The following is a 19,172-nucleotide window of genomic DNA, read 5'->3' on the forward strand; positions in this document are numbered from 1 at the left end:
TCAGATGGAGTTTATGTAGTAAGTATGCAGTCCATCACTACAGAAGTGAAACTATGGCCTATGATAACAACTTTTAACTTTTGAAAATCTTCTCAATAGGATACTGGTAAACAATGGCCCCAGTTTTTGTCCAAAGTGTTTCACATTTCTGCACTTGAAATGGCATTACACACCTCATAGTGATGGTCTCCAGCCATCTTAAAATGGCAAAGCATTGAGAATGATATTTAGTTTTAAGCAGTAGGTGACAAGGACCATGCGAGAGTTCTCAACTGAGGCATGGAACACACTATTTTTCACTATGTACAGCACAATGCCAATCAACAGTCAACAGATATCCTCCACAATCACAAGCCATGCACCCAAATGCTGTGGCCACCTGATGTCACTATCATAGCTGCTGCAGCATGGGCACACACACATCACTGAGTACTAGGATGACTGAAGGGTATGTGGTCCATCTTCAGCATATGGGAGGCAATAGCCAGGGGCACCAAGTGCACCTCCCCAGCTGTCACGACTGGCCAACATGAAGGCCATCTTAGAGCAGGTGCTAACACAGTTTTCATGAACCAAAGCAGTGATATGACCCACAGCTCTGGTCAAACAACAATGCCACATCTAATAGCAGCACTTCAAAAGAGAAGCTCTACAACCCAAGACATTGCCAGAGAACTGCTGGCACTTATATATACCCCTCAATAAGTTAATACAAGGCTGGCCGTATCTGGCCAAAGTGCCAGTGATAAGGGGAAGGATTTAGGACCACAGCATGAAGAGGATTTCAACAAAACATGAAAATTGTACAGAAGGCAGTCAATACACAAAATGAGGATGCCACACAAGTAGTAAGTACCACCAGGTACTGGGGCCATGACCATGGTAGTGCCATTTGACATGGGTGATTTGAGTCCTTGTACCATGCAAATAATGTGACCCACAGCCACTTCTCATTATCTGGTCCTTATCTATGCCAAGTCATCATCACTAACTGGGTTGTGCAATGCTACTATCACTGTACTCAGACTTCGGGCAGTTATACGAGTATATGGCATTTACTGATCCTATGGTTGATGGACTTTGTGTTCTCATTTGGTTATTTTTGTTTTACTCTTTAGACAATCTCAGTGCACTGCTGCTATGGGCTAGACCATGGACATTATAGTGTTGTTCTCCATAACATTTCTTTGTGTGTGACATTAAATATGCAGGTTCTTGGCCAGAAAATAGACCACATTCAGATCAAGTTTACCAGTAGTGCTGGTGATATAATCTATTGCCTTAACATCAGAATCTGACATTTCTGAAGGAAAAAAATAGTAATATACCAATTGTGACTACAGTTACATACTTACTAGTGTCGGAATTTCTCTTCCATTAATATGCCTTGGTGAAAGCCTCATAGATGTTGCTGTTTTTTCACAGCAGACAGAATGAACTGGTGACACATCGCTTACATTCAGATCCCAAACTTGTATCCTAATAAACAGAAACAATATAAATAGTGCATTTATAAATTTAAGGATTGTGTAGTAATATGGAACACTAATCACAGGATATGGCCAACTAAATACTTAAAAAAGAGTACAGTAATGAGCAACAGATGTAGTGTTCAAAAAATGTACACCTTTGTATACTCCTCTATTGCAGTAATATGATACCAGATACAATTATATTAGAATTCATGTTTTATTGTAATGCAAACTTGAATAAGAGAATAAATTCACAATTCTGAGGACAAAAAAATGTGTATTTGCATGGAGGTCTTAGTTACTGTTGAGGAGAATAAATGAGAACTAAAACCAACAAGTCCAGATGTAACAATAAAGGCATATCTTTAACATAACTGTTCCCAGTGTCTACTGTAAAATAAACTGGCAATTTGTTATTTTTGTTAAAACTGTTATTTTTGTAAACTATGCATGAACTAATTTTGCATGCTGTTAACATTATATTGTGACTCAGAAGAGTGAATATGTGGTGTTTAAAATTTATTGTGTATGTGGCCCAACACTCTTACCTACAAACTTCAAGATTAATGTTGAACTTCAGTGTTGGTCAGCATAATTAAGATAGGATGGGTAATCTACTAATAATTACAAACACAGAAAACTTTGTATATTACTAAGGAGATTTTTAAAAATATGCACACAACTGTAATAATCTCACTGGACTTCATTGTGCATATGCTCAAACTGTACATAGGCAACCATTGTAGACACTACTTACATTGCCCCACTTGGTCTTTTGCAGGATTCTACATGCTTGAGTGAAGATATCAAAGAGATTTTTATGATGAACTCCCCCTGAGTTCAATGGAGCTTATGCAGCAAATTCATGGGAAAATAGACCTTCATTTTCTTCCTCCAACTTGCTTTACAATTGGCACTTGACATAATTTTATCAGTACAAAATTATTTGAAGACACAATTAATTCAATGAGCTGATAATTGTCTGATAGCTTAAGACCATAGCATTGGAATTGTTTATAACTACCTTCACCTGCCAGTTACAGTGTCTGTTACTCAATATTAAGTCATGCTCTGGTAGCTTTTTTGATGATATTGTAATTCCTGGGGAGTGGTTTCATTGAAAAATCATGAACACATGCAGTAGCTTTCAAAATAATTTCATATTACACCAGGCACATTCAACACCCAATTCAGTGTAGGTCAACCTTAAGGGCACAGAAGGCACAATAATGAGATATGCTGTTAATGAATGTTTCTTTGGTTAGTACGTTTTCATTTCTTGTTATTTTTAATTTATTCACCTCATTTTCCTCTATTAACTTTACCTTGTCATTTTTTTCTTCCTACCTTCTCAAAATGGTGGCACACTATGTTAAATTTAGTCGATCTTATCACAAATACTCCTTCCAATGCACTACTCTCCCCTGCTCCTTACCCTCTATCTGAAATTGCCTCTGAGGTGAGCTCAACATGAAATTTCAACTTTAGAAGCGAAAAATTTAAGCAATCATGAGCAGGATGTTGCTTCACAGAAAAGTGTGTAAATATGGCAACAACTTATCACTAAACCATTTTCTTCTTACATTTGTTTTAGAAAGTCAGTCAACACAGAAACACTTTTAATTTTTGCTGCCAAAGAAAAACGCCTGAATTCTGTACTGCCCGGGATGTAATGAACACAGGTACTTGATATATTTGTGTCAAATTAAAAAGTTTAGTTATAGCTGTTATGAGGGCTGTAATAAGAGACCTTGTGTCAAAATGGATTGAGGGAAATGAATTTCTAAGAATGGACAGTGTTGTCATTTACTGAGACTGTTGCATTAAGGATGTAAATAACTGTGTATTTGCCTTATTATTACCAGACAGTAGTGTATTTTAAAGAATATTTTTCCAAACCACTTGTACACAATATCGTGCTATTTTGTTTAATCTTTATTAAGCCTAGAACATGTGTGCATAAAAATATAATACTGATATAAGCTATATTTTGTTTGCAGATCACATGCTCAAAAAAGTTTTAAGTAGATCAGCAAGTAGCTTCCACGTGTCATACTGCAAAGATGAAGCCATGAAAAGACACAAAGTTCTAAACATGAAATCATTTATTAGTATAATACCAACTAAGCAAATGCAAAATCCATTTTCATGGATCTATGTGATGCTTTGGCAGGAGTAAACATACTATTTGCAAAACTGGCAAATATTGCATTAAAATCATTTTTAGAAAAACACCCGAAATATGATACCCCAGACCCAACTACTTTACACAAAAAGAACTTCACATCAGGCAGGTAGGTTAGAAAATTTAAAAAGAGAAATGGGTAGGTTAAAGTTAGATATAGTGGGAGTTACTGAAATTCTGTCAGAGGAGGAACAGGACTTCTGGTCAGGTGAATACATGGTTATAAGTACAAAACCACACAGGGGTAACGCAGGAATAGGCTTCATTGTTGTTGTTGTTGTGGTCTTCAGTCCTGAGACTGATTTGATGCAGCTCTCCATGCTACCCTATCCTGTGCAAGCTTCTTCATCTCCCAGTACTTACTGCAACCTACATCCTTATGCAGCTGCTTAGTGTATTCATCTCTTGGTCTCCCTCTACAATTTTTACCCTCCACACTGCCCTCCAATGCTACATCTGTGACCCCTTGATGCCTCAGAACATGTCCTACTAACCGGTCCCGTCTTCTTGTCAAGTTGTGCCACAAACTCCCCTTCTCCCCAATTCTATTCAGTACTTCATCATTAGTTATGTGATCTACCCATCTAATCTTCAGCATTCTTCTGTAGCACCACATCTCGAAAGCTTCTATTCTCTTCTTGTCTAAATTATTTATCGTCCACGTTTCACTTCCATACCTGGCTACACTCCATACAAATACTTCAGAAACGACTTCCTGACACATAAATCTATACTCGATGTTAACAAATTTCTCTTCTTTAGAAACGCTTTGCTTGCTATTCCCAGTCTACATTTTATATCTTCTCTACTTCAACCATCATCAGTTATTTTGCTCCCCAAATAGTAAAACTCCTTTACTACTTTAAATGTCTCATTTCCTAATCTAATTCCCTCAGCATCACCCGACTTAATTCGACTACATTCCATTATCCTCGTCATGCTTTTGTTGATGTTCATCTTATATCCTCCTTTCAAGACACTGTCCATTCCGTTCAACTGCTCTTCCAAGTCCTTTACTGTCTCTGACAGAATTACAATGTCATCGGCGAAACTCAAAGTTTTTATTTCTTCTCCATGGATTTGAATACTTACTCCAAATTTTTCTTTTGTTTCCTTTACTGCTTGCTCAATATACAGATTGAATAACATCGGGGAGAGGCTACACACCTGTCTCACTTCCTTCCCAACCACTGCTTCCCTTTCATGCCCCTCGACTCTTATAACTGCCATTTGGTTTCTGTACAAATTGTAAATAGCCTTTCGCTCCCTGTATTTTACCCCTGCCAACTTTAGAATTTGAAAGAGAGTATTCCAGTCAACATTGTCAAAAGCTTTCTCTAAGTCTACAAATGCTAGAAATGTAGGTTTGCCTTCCTTAATCTTTCTTCTAAGACAAGTCGTAAGGTCAGTATTGCCTCACGTGTTCCAATATTTCTACGGAATCCAAACTGATCTTCCCTGAGATCTGCTTCTACCAGTTTTTCCATTCATCTGTAAAGAATTCGTGTTAGTATTTTGCAGCTGTGACTTATTAAACTGATAGTTCGGTAATTTTCACATCTGTCAACACCTGCTTTCTTTGGGACTGGAATTATTACATTCTTCTTGAAGTCTGAGGGTATTTTGCCTGTCTCATACATCTTGCTCACCAGATGGTAGAGTTTTTTCAGGACTGGCTCTCCCAAGGACGTCAGTAGTTCTAATGGAATGTTGCCTACTCCCGGGGCCTTTTTTCGACTCAGGTCTTTCAGTGCTCTGTCAAACTCTTCACGCAGTATCTTATCTCCCATTTCTTCTTCATCTACATCCTCTTCCATTTCCATAATATTGTCCTCAAGTACATCGCCCTTGTATAGACCCTCTATATACTCCTTCCACCTTTCTGCTTTCCCTTCTTTGCTTAGAACTGGGTTTCCGTCTGAGCTCTTGATATTCATACAAGTGGTTCTCTTATCTCCAAAGGTCTCTTTAATTTTCCTGTAGGCAGTATCTATCTTACCCCTAGTGATATATGCCTCTACATCCTTACATTTGTCCTCTAGCCATCCCTGTTTAGCCATTTTGCACTTCCTGTCGATCTCATTTTTGAGATGTTTGTATTCCTTTTTGCCTGCTTCATTTACTGCATTTTTATATTTTCTGCTTTCATCAATTAAATTCAATATTTCTTCTGTTAGCCAAGGATTTCTATTAGCCCTTGTCTTTATACCTACTTGATCCTCTGTTGCCTTCACTACTTCATCCCTCAGAGCTACCCATTCTTCTTCTACTGCACCTCTTTCCCCCATTCCTGTCAATTGTTCGCTTATGCTCTCCCTGTAACTCTGTGAAACCTCTGGTTTAGTCAGTTAATCCAGGTCCCATCTCCTTAAATTCCCACCTTTTTGCAGTTTCTTCAGTTTTAATCTACAGTTCATAACCAATAGATTTGTGGTCAGAGTCCACATCTGCTCCTGGAAAGTCTTACAATTTAAAACCTGGTTCCTAAATCTCTGTCTTACCATTATATAATCTATCAGATACCTTCTAGTATCTCCAGGATTCTTCCATGTATACAACCTTCTTTCATGATTCTTGAACCAAGTGTTAGCTATGATTAAGTTATGCTCTGTGCAAAACTCTACCAGCCAGCTTCCTCTTTCATTTCTTACCCCCAATCCATATTCACCTACTATGTTTCCTTCTCTCCCATTTCCTACTCTCGAATTCCAGTCACCCATGACTATTAAATTTTCGTCTCCCTTCACTACCTGAATAATTTCTTTTATCTCATCATACATTTCATCAATTTCTTCATCATCTGCAGAGCTAGTTGGCATATAAACTTGTACTACTGTAGTAGGCATGGGCTTCGTGTCTATCTTGGTCACTATAATGCGTTCACTATGCAGTTTGTAGTAGCTTACTCGCACTCCTATTTTTTTATTCATTATTAAACCTACTCCTGCATTACCCCTATTTGATTTTGTATTTATAACCCTATATTCACCTGACCAAATGTCTTGCTCCTCCTGCCACCGAACTTCACTAATTCCCCCTATATCTAACTTTAACCTATCCATTTCCCTTTTTAAATTTTCTAACCTACCTGCCCGATTAAGGGATCTGACATTCCACGCTCCGGTCCGTAAAGCGCTAGTTTTCTTTTTCCTGATAATGACATCCTTTTGAGTAGTCCCCACCCGGAGATCCGAATGGGGGACTATTTTACCTCCGGAATATTTTACCCAACAGGACGCCATCATCATTTAACCATACAGTAAAGCTGCATGCCCTCGGGAAAAATTACGGCTGTAGTTTCCCCTTGCTTTCAGCTGTTCGCAGCACCAGCACAGCAAGGCCATTTTGGTTAGTGTTACAAGGCCAGATCAGTCAATCATCCAGACTGTGCCCCTGAAACTACTGAAAAGGCTGCTGCCCCTCTTCACGAACCACATGTTTGTCTGGCCTCTCAACAGATACCCCTCTGTTGTGGTTGCACCTACGGTAAGGCCATCTGTATCACTGAGGCACGCTTCATAATGAATTTAAAAAATAGGAACATGCATAAGTGACTATGAACAGCACAGTGAATGCGTTATTGTAACCAAGATGAACTCGAAGCCTACACCCACCACACTAGTTCAAATGGTTCAAATGGCTCTGAGCGCCATGGGACTCAATAGTTAAGGGAGATGAAACTTTAATAGTCATGGGGGACTGGAATTTGATAGTAGGAAAAGGAAGAGAAGGAAAAATAGCAGGTGAATATGGAGTGGCGAAAAGGAATGAAAGAGGAAGCCGCCTGGTACAATTTTGCACAGAGCATAATTTAATCGTTGCTAAGACTTGGTTTAAGAAACATGAAAAAGGTTGTATATGTGGAAGAGACCTGGAGACAATGGAAGGTTCAGATTGAATATATAATAGTAAGACAGAGATTTTGGAATCGAGTTTTGAATTGTGAGACATTTCCAGGTACAGATGTGGATTCTGACCACAATTTATTGGTTATAAACTGTAGATTAAAACTGAAGGTATGGAAAAAAGATAGGAATTTAAGGAAATGGGACCTGCATAAACTGAAAGAACCAGAGGTTGCAGAGGGTTTCAGAGGGTGTATTAAGAAACAGTTGACAAGAACAGGGGAAAAGAATACAGTAGGAGGAGATTGGATAGCTTTGAGAGATGAAATAGTGAATGCAGCAGAGGATCAACTAAGTACAAAGATGAGGGCTAGTAGAGATCCTAGTATAACACAAGAGATACTGAATTTATCTGATGAAAGGAGATAATAAAAATAAATGAAGCAGGTGGAAAGGAATGCAAATTTCTATAAAATGGCTAAGCAGGAATGGCTAGAGGACAAACTTAAGGATTTAGAAGGATATATCACTAGGGGCAAGATACAGGCCACCTACAGAAAAATTAAAGAGACCTTTTGGGAAAAGAGGACCACTTGTACGAATATCAAGAACTCATATGGAAAACCAGTCCTAAGCAATGAAAAAATACTCCATCCGGAAAGGCTTTGGAAGGCCCAATGGGACTTACTGGCTGCCATGTCATTGTCAGCCCACCGCTCTCCCAGCTGTGTGTCAGTTTATGAGGCTGGAGCTGCTACTTCTCAATCAAGTAGCTCCTCAGTTTGCCTCACAAGGGCTGAGTGCAAACTGCTTGCCAACAGTGCTCGGCAGACCGGATAGTATCCCCATCCAAGTGCTAGCCCAGCCCGTCAGCACTTAAATTTGGAGATCTGACGGGAACCGATGTTACCACTGTGGCAAGGCCGTTGGCCTGAAGCAATGAAGGGAAAGCAGACAGGTGGAGCAGTGTGTAGAGGGTCTATACAAGGGAGATATACTTGCGGACAGTATTATCAAAATGGAAGAGGAGGTGGATGAAGATGTGCCGGGAGATATGAAAGTGCATGAAGAATTTGACAGAGGTCTGAGAGACCCAAGTCAAAAAAAGGCACCAAGGGTAGACAACATTGTGTTAGAACTACTGATAGCCTAGGGGGAGCCAGCCACGTCGAAATTCTTCCATCTGGTGAGCAAGATGTATGAGACAAGCGAAATACCCTCAGGCTACAAGAAGAATATAATAACTACAACTTTTTTTAAAAAAAAAAAAAAAAGTGGTAACAGTTGTGAATATTACCAAACTATAAGATTAATAAGCCATGGCTGCAAAATACTAATATGAATTCTTTACAAGAGAATGGAAAAACTGACAAAATCTGAACTCGGGAAAGATCAGTTTAGATTCTAGAGAAATGTAGGAATATACAAAGAAATACTGACCCTGTAACTTATCATAAAAGACAAGTTAAGGAATGGCAAACCCACTTTTATAGCATTTGTAGACTAAGAGAAAGCTTTTGACAGATTTGACTGGAATACCCTATTTTAAATTCTAGAGAGGTATGATAAAATACAAGGAGAGAAAGGCTATTTACAATTTGTACATAAGCCAGAAGGCAGTCATGAGCGTTGATTGGCATGTAAGGGAAGGAGTGGCTAAGAAGGGTGTGAGAGAGGGTTGTAGCCTATCCCTGATATTGTTCAATTTGTACATTGAGCAGGAATGGGGAAAAGAAATACAATGGAAGAAGAATGGGTAGTGTTGAGTGATGAAATAGTGAAGGCAGCAAAGGATCAAGTAGGTAAAAAGACAAGAGCTAGCAGAAATCCTGGGCAACTGAAGAAATATTGAATTTAATTGATGAAAGGAGAAAATATAAAAATGCAGTAAATGAAGTAGGCAGAAAGGAATACAAACTTCTAAAAAATGAGATCAACAGGAAGTGCAAATTAGCTAAGTAGGGATGGCTAGAGGACAAATGTGAGAATGTAGAGGTATATATCACTAGGGGTAAGATAGATACTGCTTACACGAAAATTAAAGAGGCCTTTGGAGATAAGAGAACCACTTGTATGAATATCAAGAGCTCAGATGGAAACCCAGTTCTAAGCAAAGAAGGGAAATCTGAAAGGTGGAAGGAGTATATAGAGGGTCTCTACAAGGGAAATGTACTTGAGGACAATATTATGGAAATGGAAGAGGATGTAGATGAAATTTGAGATAAGATACTGTGTGAAGAGTTTGACAGAGCACTGAAAGACCTGAGTCGAAACAAGGCCCCGGGAGTAGACAACATTCCATTAGAACTACTGACAGCCTTGGGAGAGCCAGTCCTGACAAAAGTCTACCATCTGGTGAGCAAGATGTATGAGACAGGCAAAATACCCTCAGACTCGAAGAAGAATATAATAATTCCAATCCCAAAGAAAGCAGGTGTTGACAGATGTGAACTACCAGTTTAATAAGTCATGGTTGCAAAATACTAATGAGTATTCTTTACAGATGAATGGAAAAACTGGTAGAAGCTGACCTTGGGAAAGATCAGTTTGGATTCCATAGAAATGATGGAACAGGTGAGGAAATACTGACCCTACGACATATCTTAGAAGATAGATTAAGGAAAGGCAAACCCATGTTTCTAGCATTTGTAGACTTAGAGAAAGCTTTTTACAATGTTGGCTGGAACACTCTCTTTCAAATTTTGAAGGTGGCAGGGGTAAAATACAGGGAGAAAAAGGCTATTTACAATGTGTACAGAAACCAGAAGGCAGTTATAAGTGTCAAGGGGCATGAAAGGGAAGCAGTGGTTGGGAAGGGAGTGTGACAGGGTTGTAGCCTATCCCCAATTTCATTCAATCTGTACATTGAGTTTAAGCATTAAAGGAAACAAAAGAAAAATTTGGAGCAGGAATTAAAATCCATGGAGAAGAAAGAAAAACTATGAGGTTTGCAATGACATTGTAATTCTGTCAGAGACAGCAAAGGACCTGGAAGAGTAGTTGAACAGAATGGACACTGTCTGGTAAGGAGGATATAAGAGGAACATCAGCAAAAGCAAAATGAGGATAATGGGATGTAGTAGAATGAAACCAGGTTATGCTGAGGGAATTAGATTAGGAAATGAGACACTTAACATAGTAAATGAGTTTTATTAGTTGGGGAGCAAAATAACTGATGATGGTCAAAGTAGAGAGGATATGAAATGTAGACTGACAACGGCAAGGAAAACGTTTCTGAAGAAGAGAAATTTGTTAACATCAAGTATAGATATAAGTGTCAGGAAGTCGTTTCTGAAAGTATTTGTATGGAGTGTAGCCATGTATGGAAGTGAAACATGGACGATGAATAGTTTGGACAGGAAGAGAATAGAAGCTTTCAAAATGTGGTGCTACAGAAGAATGCTGAAGATTAGATGGGTAGATCATGCAGCTTATGAGGAGATAATGAATAGAATTTTGGAGAAAAGAAATTTATGGCATAACCTGACTAGAAGAAGGAAACAGTAGGACACATTCTGAGGCATTAACAGATCACCAATTTAGTACTGGAGGGAAAGATGGGGGATAAAAATTGTAGAGGGAGACCAAGAGATGAATACAGTAAGCAGATTCAAAAGCTTGCAGTAGATAATCGAGATGGAGAGGTTTGTACAGGATAGAGTAGCATGGAGAACTGAATCAAACCAGTCTATGGACTGAAGACCACAATGACAATAACACCATATGCACAGGCATGAAAGTGAGTTTCCATGAGCACACATTTAAAAATATCCAAAAGTAATTTATTTTTGACACCGCATCAGGGAGCTGCAGTGATTTTATCTTGTAAAATACTTCCAAGAATATCTATGACTTGATTGATTTCCTTCCAAGAATGTAAAAATTAATTTTATGAACTTAAACTTGCTTCAGCGTTCATATAAATTCTTATTTTGCCACTTAGGTGTTGGATGAAATTTGAAAGGACTTGGAAACATTAAACATGTGGGCGCAAAATTTGAAAGGCCTCAGAAACGTTAAACATGTGGGCCTTTGCAAACAAAATTACTGACTGTGTGCGTCAATATATTACATATTAATAGTTGGAAAATTAAATGTGGACAGAGAAGGACAGCCTCGTCTAGTTTTCTGCAAAGTTTTTGCAAAAACCAAATCAGTCTACAATTACAAATTACTTTGATGAAGGACTGCATGAGTAATTGTAAACAGAAAAACATTGTGTATTCTAAACATTTTAGTATATTCAGGTGCCACATTTTCAACCAGTAGAGTTTGTGGCTACTACCTATCTTCATTACCTAATAGTTTTTCATTTACAACTATAAATGTATGCCACAAGCTACCATACAATGCTTGGCAGAGTGTATCTTGTACCACTACTAGCTATTCACCTTCCTGTTATACTCACAAATAGAGTGTGGCACAAATGATTGCCTATACACCTCCATACAAGCCCCAATTTCTCTTTTATTGTCTGCAAGACCCTTATGCAAAATGTATGTTGACAGTAGTGGAATTGTCCTGCAGTCAGCTGCAAATGGTGGTTGTCTAAATGTCCTCAATAGTGTATCACAAAAAAGAATGCCATTTTCCATACAGAGATTCCCATTTGAGTTCAAAAAGTATTACCACAATACTTCCACACTGTTTGAATGTGCTGGTACCACATCCAGCAGCATGCCTGTGATTGGTTCGATGTCTTCTATTAATCCTACATGGTGAGGATTCCAAACACTCGAGCAGTACTCAGGAATGGGCTACCACACTAGTGTTCTATATGCCATCCCCCTTGTAGATAGTACACTTTCCTAGAATTCTCCCAATAAACTGAAGTCAACCATTCTCCTTTCCTACAGATGACCTTACGTGCTAAAAGCACCTCTTATCTTCCATTTCTTATAACTTTGCAACACTATGGCCAGATATTTAATTGAAGTGACTGTGTAAAGCAGCATACTAGTAATATTGTTTTTGAACACTACTGATTTATTTTTCCTGCTCATGTTACATACTTCTACATCTAGAGTAAGTTGTCATTCATCACACCAAACAGCAATAGACAATGTACTGGGTTCTATTACTTAAGAAGTCTTCATGCCACTCCCATACCTGAGAATCTGTTCCATATGCTTACTTCATTGACAGTCCGTAGTGGGGAATAGTGTCAAATGCTTTCTGAAAATCTAGGAATTTGGAATCTGCCTGTTGCTCTTTATCCATAGTTCAAAGGATATTGTGCAAGAAATGGGCAAACTGAGTTTCTCATGCCTGATGCTTTCTAAATCCATGCTGGTCTGTAGACAGAAGCTTTTCTGTCTCAAGGAAATTTATTATACTCAAATTTAGGATATGCTCAAGAATTCTGCAGCAAGAAGATGCTAAGGATATTGATCTGTAATTTAATGGGTCTGCTCCTTTACCATCATTATATCCCAGGGCATCTGTGCTATTTCCAGTTGCTTGCACTTTTGCACTGAGTGAGAGCTTCGCATTAAATGCAAGCTAAGTAAGGGGACCAAACTCAAAGAGTGCTCACTGTACAACTGAACTGGGATTTCATCTGGACCTGGAAACTTATGTGTTTTCAACTCTTTCAGTTGCTTCTGAATGCCAGGCATGCCAACTTCTGTGTCCTCCATTCAGGGAGTCTGTGTGATGGTCAAATGATGGTACATCTGTAAGATTCTCCTGCATGAATGATTTTTTAAAAGTTTAATTTAAAATTTCAACTTTCCTTTTACTGTTTTCTGTTGCCACACCAATCTGGTTGATGAGAGGCTGGATAAATGCCTGTAACCTGCTTAGTGATTTTATGTAAGACTAGAATATTTTTGGGTTCTTGGCATGACTTTTGCCAGGGTATGATTTTGCATGTCAGCATTTCCACATTATTTTTTGAACTGAGAATATAAAAATCTTTGTTTCGTCAGCATTTTCTGAATTTTGTTATCAAACCACAGTGGATTTTTTTCTGTCCTTAATCCACTAACTCAAAGCATACGTCTCCAGAGCATTATTTACAATCAGTTGAAACACTGCCCATAACTCCTCTACACCCATCATATTTGAAATAAATGATGTCCATTCATTGTTCAAGTAGGATAAAAACAACTGCTTATCTTCAATTTTTGGGTCCTGTCCTCCTCAGTTGCGCGTAATACTACGGTATGTTGATGATTTTCACTTATGGACCGTCTGACAGCAACTGAATAAAACACAATTTTAGTGCCATACGCGTTTCGCCTTTATTTTCTGCAAGGCATCATCAGTGGCCTGTAATATGTACATATGTTAGCTATTTTATTTACATTTTTTGTCACTGTGCCTATAGGTTATAAACAGTTCTGGTGGTTGGTATTTCCTATTAAGTAGTAATGTTTTGAACTGTACTTACAGGTTGCGTAGACAGTTTCTTACATATTACGCTCCTGTTGCATTTTTGGTCTTATTCTTCTTCCTATGAGCGCCAATTTGCTGTTTTTTCTGCATTCCACAGCACTATGCACTGAACGCTTTTTTTAATGCAATGTTTTGGTTTCTGTTGCCGACTGTCAAATGTTTTTGCCAAAGATCGAATATTACTGCCAAACTTATGAGTGTAACTATCGAAGTATCAGTGGTCTGTTCGTGTATGCATTTGTGTGTGCGCTTGTGTGTGTTACACTCATAAGTTTGGCAGTAATATTCGATCTTTGGCAAAAACATTTGACAGTCGGCAACAGAAACCAAAACATTGCATTAAAAAAAGCGTTCAGTGCATAGTGCTGTGGAATGCAGAAAAAACAGCAAATTGGCGCTCATAGGAAGAAGAATAAGACCAAAAATGCAACAGGAGCGTAATATGTAAGAAACTGTCTACGCAACCTGTAAGTACAGTTCAAAACATTACTACTTAATAGGAAATACCAACCACCAGAACTGTTTATAACCTATAGGCACAGTGACAAAAAATGTAAATAAAATAGCTAACATATGTACATATTACAGGCCACTGATGATGCCTTGCAGAAAATAAAGGCGAAACGCGTATGGCACTAAAATTGTGTTTTATTCAGTTGCTGTCAGACGGTCCATAAGTGAAAATCATCAACATACCGTAGTAACTGCTTATCTGCTCTTTCCAGCATAAAAACTCACCTAGCTTTCTTGATGGATTTATCAACTTTACTAACCACTGTCACTATGAAGACATCGCCATAATCACTATACTGTCATTGTTGATATAATCATGTCTGTTTGCAGCTACAAGTTCAAATATATTTCCGCTGCATTTGGGCTGTTGAAGAAGCTGCTCAAGAAAGTACTCAGAAAATGTGTAATGAAGCACTTCACAGTACTGTCTATCTGTGTGAACTGCAGTGAATACATAGACATCCCAGTCTGTACTGTGTAGGTTAAAGTTGCCTGTAACTAATGTTATATGATCAAGGTATTTCTGCACTAGTTAGCTGTTTGTAAATGTTCCCATAAGTTTAACTTAATTCCATATTCATTTCTTCAAAGTATGCAATACTTTAACATGGGCTTCTTTATTACGTCTTTTCACATTATTTTGATGCTTCTGAGTTGTATGTGACATTTTTACTATAGCAGATTATTTGCATGAAATGTATGTTTTCAGCACTGGGAGAAGTGGTGGTAACTAAATCTCTCCACAACATCCATCACCAATTGAAAGTTCGTGTGCTCTATCCCCTCTACCTGCAAACCAAGGGAGGTATGTTTGCTAAAATATTTGCAGACTGTATGTCTTATTTTAAAATGTACCAATGATCTGATATTTTTATTAGTTTTTAGGAATATTGTGGCCAACAAATTTAAATAAAAAAGATCCTGTTATTGAGCATTGCTGTCCCATATATGGTAAAGTGCAGGACAGTAATTAAAATATTTCATTCCAACATAAAGCGCATTACATTTTTAGCTCATGTGCCACACCACATAACTGAACCAGTACGTCTAAAATATGAAAATGTGAGTACATTGATACGCTCCACAAAGGAGGTAAGTACACTGACAAAATACAAAGGTCTGATAGTTCAGACATCATTAATTAATCAAATACCTTTTTTCCTATTGAAGGTATTTTTGTAAGTGCCTGCCCATGTTGCTGCGTTTAGAGATATACAGCCAGTTTCAGCATTTAGAGATATACAGCCAGTTTTAGCTTTGCCACTGCACCCTATGAATATTGTAAACAAATGGGGTACCTGGATATATGCTGGTATCTTTTACTGTGATAAGTTTGATGGAGTTACATAAGTAAGGAATCTCAAATTCCTGCAGATTTATTGAAGTTAACACCTGTTTGCTTCATTCTGTGTAAAAGCTTACTGATTTTTTTGTTGTTTTTGGGTTGTAGACACCTTTGAAGCCACTTCTGCAGCTTCATTAAAGATGTGCAAGTGGCATTCAAGAAAACAGATTTGAAGCAAGACCTGATTTACATCAAATCAAATCTTGTGAACTTCCCTGCAGCAGTAATTAAACTGGAAGCCACAGGTATACAACTGGTGGAATCTTTGGCAGTTTCTGAAGAGATTGAAAATCTTCGCAACCATCCTGTGGAGAAGAGAAAGTTGCAGCAAAAGATAAGCTGAACAAAGTTATCAGATGAAGTCCTGATTTTGACTTTCTTAAGACAAGGGCAAAAATGCAAAAGACTTCCAACTTGATCTAATTTTGCCCAAACTTTCTTCACCTGTCACTTCTTGTGTTGTAGAACCATTTTCTGTGTACAAAAATGGGAATGCATGAGCCTCATTGAAGAAAATATGGAGTAACTGGTTGTTGAGTACTGTTTTAGAAAGAAATAGCAATAACTATATAACTGAATTTTGATTCCACAAATTTTTATTGTTTTGCTGCTTCATCATGCACATTTAGTGACGTGACACTGCATGAATGCCTACACTTTATGATTTTTGTAATGCTTGAAAAACTGGATCTAGTGACAACTAATGAAATAAGAACAATGTGATAAAGGTACATTCAGGAAGTGTATCTAGGTAGCCTGTGAAGAGGTAATTAAAAGGGACATATGACAAAGAGTGTGATAAATTAGGAGTTTTAGGCATAGCTAGAGACAGAACAACTGTTTATTAAAGTGGAAAGATAATATGAAAATTAGACCATTTTCGACAGGTGAAAAAAAGGCACTGTCCTGGTCAATGGTTGGTTGGTTGTTTTGGGGAAGGAGACCAGACAGCGAGGTCTTCGGTCTCATCGGATTAGGGAAAGACGGGGAAGGAAGTCGGCCGTGCCCTTTGAAAGGAACCATCCCGGCATTTGCCTGGAGCGATTTAGGGAAATCACGGAAAACCTAAATCAGGATGACCGGATGCGGGATTGAACCGTCGTCCTCCCGAATGCGAGTCCAGTGTCCTGGTCAATGGAGCAGACAGAAATGTTGAGATAGAATGAGTGGAAATTATAAAAGAACAATCATTTGCAATTTTATTTTGATATAGAGAATATTCTGAAATTAGAAATGCTGCCAAGTAAGTGTTATGAACACATGAAAATTGTTTTTGTTGTTGTCTTCGTCCATAGACTGGTTTGATGCAGCTCACCATGCTACTCTTTCCTGTGTGATCCTCTTCATCTTCGAGAGACTACTGCAACCTACATCCTCCTGAATCTGGTTAGTGTACTCATCTCTTAGTCCCATTCTACAATTTTTACCCTCCACTTTTCTTTCCAATACTAAATTGGTAATCCCCTAATGCCTCAGAACGTGTCCTACGATCTGATCCATTCTTCTAATTAAGTTGTGCCACAAATTCCCCTTCTCCTGTGTCAAGAGGCACTGGTGGGATTTTGAGGTGATAAGATGCTCCAAAATAAGTTGACATTAAATGGTTCTTTGTGCAGAAAATGTAAAAAACATGTAGTCACAGGAATTCAGTGCATTAAGTGCAACTTTTGGTTACACGAGAAGTGCGCAGATGCATATCTGAAATTTATAAATGACGATATTCAGTGGACATGCCTCGACTGAATAAGTGATGAAAATGTACGATTAACATCTGTACTATGTTCTAAAGATGAAATTATTCATATTCTTCCAAAGTGACATTGATGCTCTGAAAGCAGAACTGATGCTGCTAAAACAGGGAACTATTGCATTGAAACATGAAAAGCTGCAAATCATAAAGAACCATGTCGTCCATTATTTAGAAAACTTAGAATATTAACTCTGCCATACCTAACATATTGAGATTATTATATTTTTGTATGCCAGACATGAAAAATTTGAAGGAAACCATTTTGTTCATTCACATGATACTAGAAACTAAGAAAATTTTATGCTCCCCACCTGCTGCCTCAGACTGTGGGCCCAAAGACATGGGAATGAAAATTTTTAATAAATTAAAAAGGAAACAACTTGATGCAGATGAATTCAGGTTCATTTAAGAGAAAGTTATATGAGGTACTGACACTGGAAGGTTATTACTCAGTGGATGAATTCATGAAGGAAAAACTGGAAATTTGAGCTGGATACAATGTGCTACATATTCCAAGAAATATTCTCATAATATTATTATATATTGTGGTGCTATTATTTATTAGTGTAAAAATCATTGTAACTGTATTATAAATTTCCAACATGTCTCTTGTATGCAAACCAAATGGATTGCAAATGTACATCATGAGATGAATAAAACACAATTCACAATTCTATTCAGTACCTCCTCTTTAGTTATGTGATCCACCCATCTAATCTTCAGCATTCCTCTGTAGCACCACATTTTGAAAGCTTCTTTTCTCCACTGTTTATCATTCATGTTTCACTTGCGTACATGGCTACACTCCATACAAATTTTTTCAGAGAAGGCTTCCTGGCACTTAAATCTGTAGTTGGTGTTAACAAATTTCTCTTCTTCAGAAAACCTTTCTTTGACATAGCCAGATGACATTTTATATCCTCTCTACTTCGACACTCAGTTATTTTGCTCCCCAAATATGTTATTTACTACTTTGAATGTCTCATTTCCTAATCTAGTTACCTCAGCAACACCTGATTTAATTTGATTACATTCCATTATCCTCATTTTACTTTTGTTCATGTTCGTCTTATATTCTCCTTTCAAGACACTGTTCATTCTTTTCAGCTGCTCTTACAGGTCCTTTGCTGTTTCTCACAGAATTGCAATGTCGTCAGCAAACCTCAAAGTTTTTATTTCTTCTCCATGGATTTTAATTCCTGCTCCAAAGTTTTCTTTAGTTTCCTTTACTGCTTGATCAATATACAGATTGAATAACATTGGGGATAGGCTGGCTCATTTCCTTCTCAATCACTGATTCCATTTCAAGCCCCTCGACTCTTATAACTACCATCTGTTTTCTCAACAAATTGTAAATAGTCTTTTGCTTCCTGTATTTTACCCCCGCCACCTTCAGAATTTGAAAGAGAGTATTCCAGACAATGTTGTCAAAAGTTTTTTCTAATGCTACAAACGTAGGTTTGCCTATTCTTAACCTATCTCCTAAGATAATCGTAGGGTCAGTATTGCCTTGTGTGATCCAACATTTTTATGGAATCCAAACTGATCTTCCCTGAGGCCAGCTTCTACCAGTTTTTCCATTCATTTGTAAAGAATTCATGTTAGTATTTTGCAATCATGACTTATTAAACTGATAGTTCAAATGTTCACACCTGTCGACACC

General features: G+C 37.9%; 1 protein-coding gene across 2 annotated transcripts in view; it reads right to left on the reverse strand.

The window, feature by feature from the left end:
• The window catches only part of LOC124788213 (cytoplasmic dynein 2 intermediate chain 1), a 176,430-nt gene that overhangs the window by 16,649 nt on the left and 140,609 nt on the right, over window positions 1-19,172 (reverse strand). For both annotated transcript variants that reach the window (XM_047255396.1, XM_047255404.1), the window contains exon 18: window positions 1,356-1,479. In XM_047255396.1, coding sequence (XP_047111352.1) covers window positions 1,356-1,479 — 124 coding nt within the window. The remainder of the gene's footprint in view (window positions 1-1,355; window positions 1,480-19,172) is intronic.

This window comes from Schistocerca piceifrons, chromosome 1 (assembly GCF_021461385.2).
Source record: "Schistocerca piceifrons isolate TAMUIC-IGC-003096 chromosome 1, iqSchPice1.1, whole genome shotgun sequence".
NCBI classification, from domain to species: domain Eukaryota; kingdom Metazoa; phylum Arthropoda; class Insecta; order Orthoptera; family Acrididae; genus Schistocerca; species Schistocerca piceifrons.